This window comes from Haplochromis burtoni, unplaced genomic scaffold (genome assembly GCF_018398535.1).
Source record: "Haplochromis burtoni strain Fernald_Lab_line unplaced genomic scaffold, NCSU_Asbu1 Contig_40, whole genome shotgun sequence".
Taxonomy (NCBI): Eukaryota; Metazoa; Chordata; class Actinopteri; order Cichliformes; family Cichlidae; genus Haplochromis; species Haplochromis burtoni.
Genome location: NW_024582401.1, coordinates 737,607 through 749,444, shown reverse-complemented (window position 1 = coordinate 749,444; position 11,838 = coordinate 737,607). Strand labels below are relative to the sequence as shown.

Here is an 11,838-nt window from a genome sequence, read left to right as displayed (position 1 = left end):
GTGTGTGTGTGTGTGTGTGTGTGTGTGTGTGTCTGTTTAGGCATCTTTGTGGGGACCAAAAATTGGAATGTTACCATACTTGTGAGGACCAAACATCACTTATGAGGACACAAGTGCCGGTCGTCACGAGTTTGAAGGCATTTTTGAGACTTAAAATGTGGTTTTAGTGTCAGTGTTACAGTTAGGTTATGGTTAATTTTAGGCTGAGGGTTAGGATTAGGTATTCATTTTTGATGGTTAGGGTAAGCGGCTAGGGAAAGCATTATGTGAATTAGATGTCCTCACTGCGATATCAAAACGAGAATGTGTGTGTGTGAGAGAGAGACTCGGCTTTCTCTCCCCCTTAAGTTGAAGACATGTATACCCAGGCACAATCACATTGTCACTGTGTGTCCCGCATACCAAATTATAAGGATCAATCACCCATTTGTACATTACAGATATTTGGTGTACACACACACACACACACACACACACACACACACACACACACACACACACACACACACACACACACAGACACCGTCTCAGCCTGATTTTCTAATTAAAGGCAGGGTCACAAGAGAGACTTAAACACGTAATCTATGTACTTCACTAATGAACCTCTGCCTCTCGCGCGCACTCTCCCTCTCTCCTTTGCTCCGGTTTGGTCTAATGGTCTGCCTGGAGGTCAGACCATTAGACGGCGTTACACACGTGTAATAAAGGGTGCGTGGGAGTTTTGTCGGACAAAAAGGTTGGCCTCGCGAGGCTGCTGAGGGCATTCGAGTTTTACAGATGTGTGGGGTGGTTTTGAAGGAAAGTTGCTCTTCCTATTCTGTTTTTCCCTCCCGAGTTTGAACACCTTCTCAAGGCGTGTATCTCCCGAGGACATAGAAATGGCAAACGAACTGCATATCAGTGTCAATATTAGATACCCGTTCCCGCTGCAGCCAGTAAACACAGATAAACGACAGCACTGTGTCGCACTTTGGTAGCACATCCCGAAGGATTGTGCTCGCTCAGGCGCAAACCGTCTGTTGCCTTTGGTGTGCGCGCGCGCGTCCTCACGCTTGTTTGTGTGCGCCCGACTCTGTAGTGCCAGGTGTGTGAGGCTTATCTGGCATTAAGGTCCAGTGAGCATGATGATGTTTCTCTTTAAGTTTTGTCCCCATTCTGTCTCGTTCATATCTCCTCGCTGGCAGTCACTTGCACTTTTGTGGCGCCTATGTATTCTTCTTTTTTGTTTTTTGCCTTTTGGTGACCTCTAGGTCGGGTTCGGCCTCACCTTTTGGGTGGTTGATTTGTCTGTATCTGAATCCGGGATGGCACCTCGTTGCTCTTTGTGACATCAGAGTGAAAAGACAAAAAACGTGAAATGTTTCAGCTCCGTTTCTCTCCGCTGCGGTTTTCTCTGTCAGCTGAAGAAAGTTCAACAGAGGCACTGATGTCTTTGTGGATATTTTCTGTCTTGCCCGTCAGTCTTCCTGTGCAGTCAGGGCTTGTCATCATGAAGCCAAAGAACATCGGCGGCTTTAACAAAAGATTAAGCTGAATATGTTCCACCTGCCTTCTTGCTTCACTTCTGAATTCCCACCTGTGTTGGATGCTCGGCTCTTCATCCTGCAAAGGAGATTTAAAAAAAAGATTTATTTTTTTTTGTCTTATTTTGTTTAGTTTTTTTTGTTGCTTCTCTCCACAATAGTGTGTGTTTGCGATTATTAACCCTTCCTGTTGTGCTCGTCTCTGCAGTGATCAGCGTCTCCATGGAATGCGCAGGGAGTACACGCAAGCCCGAGCCGCCCCGGGTTACGAGGAGCTAGACGCCGCACGGCGCCGAATCCTGGAGTATGATCCAAACCGGGTGAGTGTGCGTGCTTTTTTTGGGGGTGTTGTAGTTGGTTTAAACTGGACACCAGTTTAAAAGATGGTGAAATGAAGAGTGTATGTCAGTGTGTGCTTCTTTCCAAAGCACTCCTGAGAGACCACTGTGTTTTCCCGTGTGTTGTTCTCAGGCTGATTTCAGCTTCTTGTTAACATTTGAGGGGCCTGTGTGCCATCGAGGAGCTGCCCGCTTTCCTCTTCATTTGGTATATGGAGAGATCTATTAGACTGGTGACATTTCCATCCCACCTTTCTTTTAGCTCCGCTTTATCTCTTTCTTTTGTTTCCTATTGCTTTTCCTTCTCTCCACCCCTCACCCCCCCCTTTTCTTTTCTACAAAGGCCTGAAATCCCTGATTGTTGCCTCTCCCAACCAGACTGCACTGCTAAATGTCCCTGAACCTGTATTGATCCGGCCTGAGGAATCATTTCATTTACCTCTGTACACTCCCAAACTCGGCATACTCGCCATGGAAATCAATAGCCATTTATCAAGCATTTTAAAAAGGGATTTTTTTAATAGCGAGCCCAAAGATGCAGAAAATCACACTTTGATCCAAATCAGAATCGCCGAATCTCGCCACGGCATTTCCACTGAGCGAGATTTGGCTTTCACTAGGTAACGCGAGGAGAGAAGCAGAGGCATCTGGGAAATATGGATTTACTGACCGCATCGCCGCAACAAAATCGTCTGATACAACCGGCCTCCCGCCGCGTTCACGTCCTCACTTGTTGTAGTCTGTGTCTATTGAGCAATGAAGCCCCGTGAACCAGTCTTCATTAGGCACTCTCAGACACACGCCACAGTAGCTGTCTCTGAGGCCCGAGGGGCTTTGTCACTCATTACGCATCCCTATGCAGCATGTGTTTCTGCCTCGGATCACCGTGACTCAGTCGGTACCCAAACTCTGATGCAATTAAAGCGCAGCAAGCATGAGGTGCAACCTCTGATCAGTTTGTTGTTTTTTTTACCCAAAAAGAAGACAGCGGTGTCCACAGCAGAAACCAGCAGTGGCTTTCTCCCCTGAGGAGACTGATAATGAAACACTGCACTTACCAGCACACACACACACACACACACGTAGTGCGAATAGACACAGGAAAACATCAAGGAAATTCTAGTGAGAACATAAAAGAAGATATTGGCAGGATATTTTGATTCATAACATGATGATATATAACTACATTCACAGACATCGATTAAGCTTTTATGGAGTATATTGCTTGAGTGCTTAGTTCTTATATTTCTTTCTTTCAAGTTCAGATCTATCAGAAACCCCTTTCCTCGCACTCAGACGTACGGCTGTTTGCACAGATTTCCTGCACTCTGCTTTAACCTCTCCTTTGCACTGAAGTTGCTTCTGTTTGCTCATGAAACTTCTGCTCTCTGATTTTCCTCCTTTTCTTTTTGTGGCACACAGGTTATGTTTGATGGCTGAGTGGTTAGAGCGCATGTCAAACAGGTACCTCTCCCAGAGGAGCGGGTTTCTGCTTCAGTCACTGCTCTTCCCCTGCATCGCTCGTCCAATCTGTAATATAATTCAGTATCCAGTAAAGGTGAAAAACTTAACATAATACTCTTTGGTTTAATAATTAACCAAACTTCAGTACAATCACAGAGACGGTGTGTTTGGCCAATGGAAATGTTCTGTTAGAGATGTAAGATTATCCAAAGTAGACTAAATTATCGAGTAAAGACAATAATGTATTCCCATTAGTTTATAGGACTTGATTTAATCTACTCCAGAGAACACCTCAGTAACCGCTTTAAGTTTCATTTTGTACAAATCTCTTTTATTTTAAATCTAAATCTAAATTCACTGTTTTGAGAAAACAATAAAAGAATTATCCTCCACTTTAAAATACCAGCATGAGACAAGTGTAAGACATAATTAAGCCCTGTTGTGTTTGTGTTGTTCACTTTCGGGAGCTGAAAAAAGTTGATCAGCAGTGCTTATGTCATGTGATCATCGGGATATATGAAGTGGGAATCACCAGACATCTCACAATACCATGTCAGCTATTACATTTGCACTCAGCACCGTCCGGTTCTATAGTAATATTACTAAAGCCAGCTGAGTCGAGTTCTCTCGAGTTGTTCTCATTGACAAAGTCTGTATTTATAAATTTGACTGCAATTATTTTCAAACTTTGGACAACGTCTCTGAGAGTGATGGCAGTCATTCCAAGTCAGGCTGCAACTGTTTGCAGAAAGGTTGCAACCTGTGCAATCACCTTGTGGTCAAAAGTGTGCAACACCCTGAAAGTCTGGGCAGCCATTCAGTCACCACCAGTTGCGATTGTTCACAGAACATGAAAAAAATTACAATCACCGTCCAGCCACCAGTTTAGTTTTATTTCTTTGTTTATTTCAGTAGCTGTAGGGAGCTCGCTGTCCTATCATTAGTCGTGTGACTGAGCCGTTAGCTTGCTCTGAATTAGGCGTAAGCTTTGTCAAGCTAACCGCGTCCAGCGTTGGGTAGTTTTTTGGTTGAGATGATGAGTCTGCTCAGTTCCCGGAATAATAACTAAATAATTAATAATAAAATATCAATATTTGGTGTCCCTGTGTTGATACATTATTGCCACGCACAATATTGCAGTTCCATGCTATCTCAAAACCCCCACCCCTCCCCCTTCAGGATATTGCTGCACATTCACCTTCTTACCTTACTTTCTCTCTCGATGGTATGGGGCGAGCATAAATACAGAGCGCTTGAGCGTGGCACTCACTCGCTTACAACGGCCTTGTTTTATCAGCCTTTTAGTTGCCACCACTTCTACCACGCCACGCTGCTCTTTTATACTCGGCCCTTTTCTGCAGCCTTGAATGGTTAAAAAGGCTTTCCGAGCTCTCCGCACAAGGCCAGGAGCACACATCTCCTTCTGTCAGCTGTGTGTGTGTGTTAGAAAGAGAAGATAAGTGTGTCTGTGTGAGTGTGTCTGGGTACCACACTAACCTAAACGGACATAAACAAAAGCAGGAATCAAAGACTATGGTTACAATATCTATTCGTGTCTTTGTTTATTTTAGTTTTTCCCAGCGTGCACGGTTTAGAGGTGGAGTTCATCGCGCGGGTCTGTGTCACTGCCTTTGTGTGTATATGTGAGCACGCCCATGCGGTTAAATCTGGTCTTCAAAAAGGGCTTCGTGTCGCTTTCTCATTTCTTTCCTCTAACCCTGCTTCCTCTGTGTTCCTGTCTGTCTATCTGTCTCTAATTTGACCCGTCCTCCATGTTCCCTGTCTGTGGATAGGTCACACTTGTAATTATGCCAATCACACTGTCCCCACTCTCTCTGTTTTCTCCGTATGCTAATGATAGGCTCCCTTTAATGTCTTGATGGCCAATTAAGCCACAAAAGTACACGAGAAGTTTCTTTTTTTTAGACTTCTTTGTTCTGTAAGATCAGTCAGCTGTTGCAGAGACTTCTCTTGACATGGTTGTTTATTATAGTTCGATAAAGGCAATGATATATCAGCTTAACTCGCCGCGCTGCACATGGGCTTATAAATTTGTTGACTCCGCTTGTTGCTACGACACCACTGATGACATCATAATCTAATGATCTAATATTCAAGTGGATTTTGGCGTAAAGCTCTGACTGTGTTGTGTGACATTCAGTTTTGTGATGTGGTGAGGCTTGAGCTTTCTAGCACGAGACTGTGAAAGTCCTACTTCAGCTTGTGTAACAACTCAGTTTAAGCGGCCTAATGTTGGATCGGATCCTCGGGTGTGTTTGGGTTGGTTTCAACACTCTTTTTGTCTGATTGGATCTTTTTTCTTCGATTGTTTTAGGGTGGAGGTAAATGACGTGGTTGTTGCACTTGTATTTTGGTCATTTTACTTTGATTATCCTCTAATTTCCTTTCTTGTTTCCTTCTCGTTTGCTCTCGTTCTTTCTTGCTCGACATTGCCATGCATTGTTGAGGACTGTCACCTCACAGCATTTGGTTTCAGTATCTTCAGTTTTAGGGGTTTTATTGGTTTTACAGATGATTCCAATTTAAAATATGTCGTACATGTCGCTAATAAACAAGCAACACAGTCACAAGCACGTCTGAATACTGAAAAACTTATGGAAGAAGAAGAACATTATTAAATTAGTTAAAAATGAATGCTGGATAACTGGTATGACAAGAGGGTATAAAAACAGAGCGCTCACTGTGTAACAGTTTGAGCAGCTCGTTGCCGACATTATAAATGTACCCGCACAGTTGGCTACATCAAAATGAGAAACTCATTTTAAGAAATTCATTGTTATAAAAGTAGAACAGTGAAAGTGCATCGGTCAGCTCTAGATTTGCTCGGATTAGTTCTCCACACTCTGGACTCTCTGATTAGCTCAGCTATGGTTGTCCGTCTGTTCCACACAGCCAGCAACACGCCCGGTTTTCGTCATATCTAAATGTGCGCACATCCTCTGCACACACGCCATAATTCACACCATGATGGAAAAACCTTTTTTGACAAAAATCATGAAACATGAGATGATGGGGGTTTATTTAAAAACATTTTACAGGAAACTTTTAAAATGCCAGATGATAAAATATGAGACGCTTGGTGGCTCCAGTGTTTAAGTGAATGGAAAAGTGGTTTGTAGTCTAAAGCACTTTGAGTACAAAAGCCAGTCCATGTCTAGTTCTCTCTTTTTGTCCTCACTCGTTCTCCCTTTTGGCCTATTTGTTTGCCCCCTAGTGGTTCTTTTTGGATGTCCTACAAAGTCTACAGCTGGTGCACTGACCCAGACCGCTTATTCACCTCATAGGATTGAATGTTCGAGCACTCAGAGTGTCTTTTTTCTCTCTGTCAGGTTTATTATAATGGAAATGTACATTATAGTGTATGTGACCATGCCAAAATGAATGGTAACGCAGCGTGCCAGAATCCTGTTTGCCCAGTCTAACAAAGACACACGGGCACACATACAGGAGGCGCACACACCCATACACGTACGCAGGAACTCGTGCATCTTATCTTCAACTCGTTACCCTGTGAATCATAAACAACAGCGGCAGCACATGTGACACCTTAATGAACACAGAAGTCCCCAAAAACCACACTCGCGACTACACACTCGGAGTCATTATGAAACACACACGGAAAAACGCTCGCACAAGTCCAGATACGACTTGTCATCCATTGCGCAGCTGCTTTTTTTCTTTTTTTTGTTTTTGTACTTCTCTCTAATGTTGTGTGCACGGACATCCATCACCTTGATGATATTTTAATGTCACATCCTCAGGCTGTCTCAATCTCTCCCCCTCTCTCACTTTTCCCTCTCCCTCCCACACGTCGGCCATCACTTCATAAATAAACCCCCACATCATTAAGTAAACACGCACCAGCCTGTCACGGTGATAGATGGCGTACACACACACTTGCACGCGCACACACTCGTTCGTGGACGTGTGCGCACACGCATTCAGGCGCTGGTGATGTGCGAGGGCCTCTTCATGCCCACAGGCACAAGCCCCCAGTGGTTTTTGTGCTCATAGTCCTAATGATCTTCACCAGTGAGATGATCTAAAAGCTTACTTTTAGGGGGGGGGAAGCACCTCGTTCTAAGAAATAAAGTCAATGGCAGTTGTCAAAGTGTTGCGTTAACAGACTTGCAACTGTATCTGCAGGTTCTGTATCTGTGGGCTGATGTGTAGTTTATTTACTGGAGGCTCCCACTGTGCCTCACTGACTGTCCATCACAGCTTTCACCTGACAAGCGCACGCTCTTACCGCACACCCTGTGCTATGAACAACTCTGGCCCGCTCTCTCACTCGTCCCGCTGTTCGCCTGCTGCTGGAGACGCTGTGATGAAGGCCTGCAGAAACCTGCTTCTAAACACACAAGGGGGAAGGAGGCCCGAGGGAGCAAATGAATGAGGGAGAGGATGTGAGAGGAGGAGAGTGGTAGCAGGGAAGTGACGGCGCAAGAGAGAACTTTTTTATTTTTATGAAAAACAAAAAGGAACTAAAACTAAGAACATGACAAAGCTGCAGAGCAGAGTCAGAGGCTTAAAGAAGCTCCTTAGGGGGAAAATGGGAAGGATGAAAAATAGGACATCTAATAGGAGGAGCTGGATTGGCACGACGAGGAGACAGATGGGATAGAGGAACTGACAGACACATGGAGGCATTGACATAAAAGACTAAAGAATTTGAGCTAAAGAGGAGAATGAAGAAACGATGGTTTGACAGTGTAAAGTGTAGCCTGCGCGGTCTTAGTTGTTAGAGATTTAAACAAGCATCCGCCCTGCTGTAGTGTCCTTGAGCTTTATCTTTACTCCATCTCTAAATTTTCCATTAGGGATGCATTAATGCTCGGAAGTTCCTCTAAATTCATATTTCAGTGCGTTTTCCTGCCACAGCACACGGATTTGTTTTGGAAATGATTTGTCATGTTCTCCTTCTGAGAGGAAAATCACTGCGTAAAGGGAAGAAATAAAAATAAATGACAGAGAGCATATACATTTTGGCTTATGGCCAATCAAAACATTTCATTTGGAATAAAGCGGTAAACACGGTCCTTCTGTCAGGCTGATGGTGGCGCTGGCCTCCAGCCGACCAACAACCCAGAAAAAACCCACAAAATTAATTTAGATTAAAAAAACCTCTTGTGTGAGCATTTTCTCACCAACTGCTTATTCAAAATGATCCTTATTTTAAAAAACAAAACAAAGAAAAGGCTCTTGAGTGGAAAAGTGAACCAGGAACAGTCAGTTTGGAGTTTTAATAGGGATCGTCCTGGAATTCCGACCACAGTTTTCTATGAGAGCAACAAACCATTAACGTTGCACATATACAGCAAGGCATAATGTAGCTTACTATAATTAGTGAACATAGATCGACTGACATCAGTTAAGCATCAGCTGAAAGTATCACTTTTAACCTTTATATCTGGTTGTTGCCAACCTTTCCAGGCTTGCAGTTTAACTGCTCTAGTCTTTGTGTTAAGAAAAAAAACTAATTTCCTGATGTCTAAGCTCAACGGGGGTCAATTCAGGCTTTTTTTGGCCGCCAGGCTTATAAATCACTGGTTAAAGTCCTGTCTTCTATAACGCTGCTGACAAATTGTTGTATTTCCTTGGCTTGTAACCTAAAGTATAATGTGTCTTTGCCCCCCTGCTGTCTCAGCTGTCAGTCGAACACGCACAACAGCCGCCCACTCAGAGGTCCAGAGGCTTTTCTTCCTCTCAGTAATAATAATACACACACATATATATATAAACCTCATTTTCACATCCCTTTTTTTAAAGCTGGACTTTAATAGAAGGCTAGGAATGAAGTCTCCTTGCTCAGCAGAACAAGGGAGCGGTTGTGTAATGCACGAGGCAGTGTGGTTGTCAAAGCTTTGTTTTCATCCCATGCGTGCAGTCTCTCTGCCTCTCCTTCTTGCTCGGCTCTGTACTGGTCAGTTAATTAGAAACATTTCAGGTAAAATATTAAAAATGTCGGTTTGTAAAGAAAAGAGAGGGTGAACGAGGCTGAGATGCTAGTTTGTGCATGTTGGAGAAGGTGAGCAAGTGAGAGCGCGAGCAGCTGGTCCGGGGGTGTTTCTCGGAAGGAGGCTGCACTAATGTTAGACTAATGTTAGTGTTAATCAGGTTAGCATATGCCCTGTGCGTGTGCGCATGTGTGTGTGAGTTTGTGCTGTTCCTGCACCTGCACTGTGAAAATGAGGAAACGGAGAAGAAGTCTGGACGCAATAAAAGAATGATGTGGTCCCTCCCAGGTTTAAAATTAGGTAAATAAATACAACCTGAATGACCAACAACACACGGCATATTACAACTCATCGGTATTTATTCAGCAAAAGCTAAGCTAACAGCTTGTAGAACCACTGTTACCAGTAATAACATGGATTCATCATGTTCTGTGTGAATTCACCAGTATCTCCCATCATATTGAGGAATTGTGGCCCCACCGCATCCAGGCAATTGTTTAAATACGGATTTTTTTATGCTTTCAATCAAGCTGAGCTCTGGGCTTTGGGATTCGTTCCTTTTTTCAACCATTCTGTTGCAGATTTGCTGCAGTGTTTGGCTACAAAACGCACCCAAATCATCACCCCTCCACCTCCATGCTCGACAGTTTCTGTGAGGTGTTTATGCTGATATCACAGCCAGACATGTCCACTTCGGTCTCATCTGTTAAATGGACACTGCTCTAGAAAGCTTGTGGTCTGTTCAACACTTCCAGATAAGTGACACTTCTTACATTTTAACATTTAACATGCTAGCTGGCACCTGGAGAGCCTGAAAAGTGTCTACTACACATCAGAACACTCCCTTCCCCTGTCGGTGACGCCAAAGAAATTAATGATTCTTCAGAGTAAGCAGTGCAGCATATTAGCTTAACACAAGAATCAGATCAGTACACAGTACTGGTGGATACTTGAAGGCAAAATCTCAGTGTGCAGTCAGATCGGTCCATCCCGAGCATAAACCTCCTGAACGTGTACACATTTAATCACAGTGCACTGCACAATAATTACTCAGGAAACAAATGCATAAACTGCACAGAAGCCAACATGCACATATGTATGAACACCCGCTCAGTCACATTTTATTACCGACTTTTAAGAGGTAACATGCCACAAACACATAAAACCCACACAGCTCACAATCAACCATGCAAAAGAAACAAGTCTAGACACGCATAAGCAGGCACACACACACACACACTCACAATCATCATCAAAGGGCTGCAAACCTCAGCTTTGGCCAGACTGAAGCTGTTTTCAGAGTTCATTTCACTGCAGGAGGCTGCAGCCAAATCCAGGCTGGCAGCGAACACACAAAACTTTTTGAGGAGAATCCCATAATTCAGTAATTACAAGACATGCAGTCTCCTCATCCTGGTTTCCTTTTAACCCCCTCTGAGATCACTCTCGCACCCTTAAACGTAAAACACACTCTAGATTTTCTGTTATACACACACACGCCCGTCTTATCCTGTACAACAGTTGAGCCCTGCGCTGATTAAAGAGTGCCCGTTGGTCCCTAACTCTAACTGTGGACCAGGCTGCTATTCTGGCTCATAAAATTACACAGGCCCCACCACAAGTTAGTGTTTGGATCACGCAGCCCAGAATAACATCGAACAAGCTACTGTGCCCAGCTACTGGAAAACAGACCGAACAGGATGAAATGACAGAGGAGAAATGAGTCGGGAGGCGGGGCTTACAGGAGACTGTTCTTTGTTAATGCAGGGCTTGATGTGATAATTATAAAGGGAAGGATGTGCTGCAGAGATTGCCCCTTCTTACAAGCCATTTAGTCCAGCTTTCAGCCTTGTCAGATCGTTTTATTCCTTTCCACTGAGGTGAGATAATTCACTGGTTTGCAATGCAAATGTAATTGCCGGTTGCACTTATACCATGAGCTCTTCCAGAACAAGGAATTATCGGGAAATTGTGATTCATGAATATTCTGCAAACAAGTAAAATTGAACTGTTTCCAGTTAAAAGTAATCTTTACCAGCCCCCAGAAGGTCACGGGGACATTAGGGGAGGACAGTACGTACTTGCAAAATGTTAGCATGTTAGCTTTTTGACAGAGTACATCAGCTTGAAAAAGGCTGTTGATTTTCCATTGTGATCCCCTTGCAAAAGCAAAGGGGGGGAAAAAGACTACTGTGGAGCAATTATCTCTCCATCCCATAATCTGCATGTAAAAGATGAATGCTGCCAATGTTATATCACACTCTGGTTTGTGGACCACCACCTTAAAGCTTCAAGCAGGAAAAAGGATGTCCAACAGCTAACACTAGCTAGATTGGTTAGCAAGGTGCATCAGTAGATATGGGTTCAATGCACAGACACACAGTTAAATGGTAGCATGCAGATGAAAAATAAAATTTTTCCTGTGAAATTAACTGCAGCAAATCATAGTTATTATGCAATGATTGCAATAAAAATGCCTCTTAAGGCACCAAGCCGAGCAAACACTTTGCAGCCTAGCCGTCACCTCTCTGTCCC

General features: G+C 43.7%; 1 protein-coding gene across 3 annotated transcripts in view; it reads left to right on the top strand.

The window, feature by feature from the left end:
* Positions 1-11,838, top strand: part of pard3ba (par-3 family cell polarity regulator beta a) — a 190,611-nt gene that overhangs the window by 150,041 nt on the left and 28,732 nt on the right. For all 3 annotated transcript variants that reach the window (XM_005920031.3, XM_005920030.3, XM_042219931.1), the window contains one exon: positions 1,732-1,843. In XM_005920031.3, the coding sequence (XP_005920093.1) occupies positions 1,732-1,843 (112 nt within the window). The remainder of the gene's footprint in view (positions 1-1,731; positions 1,844-11,838) is intronic.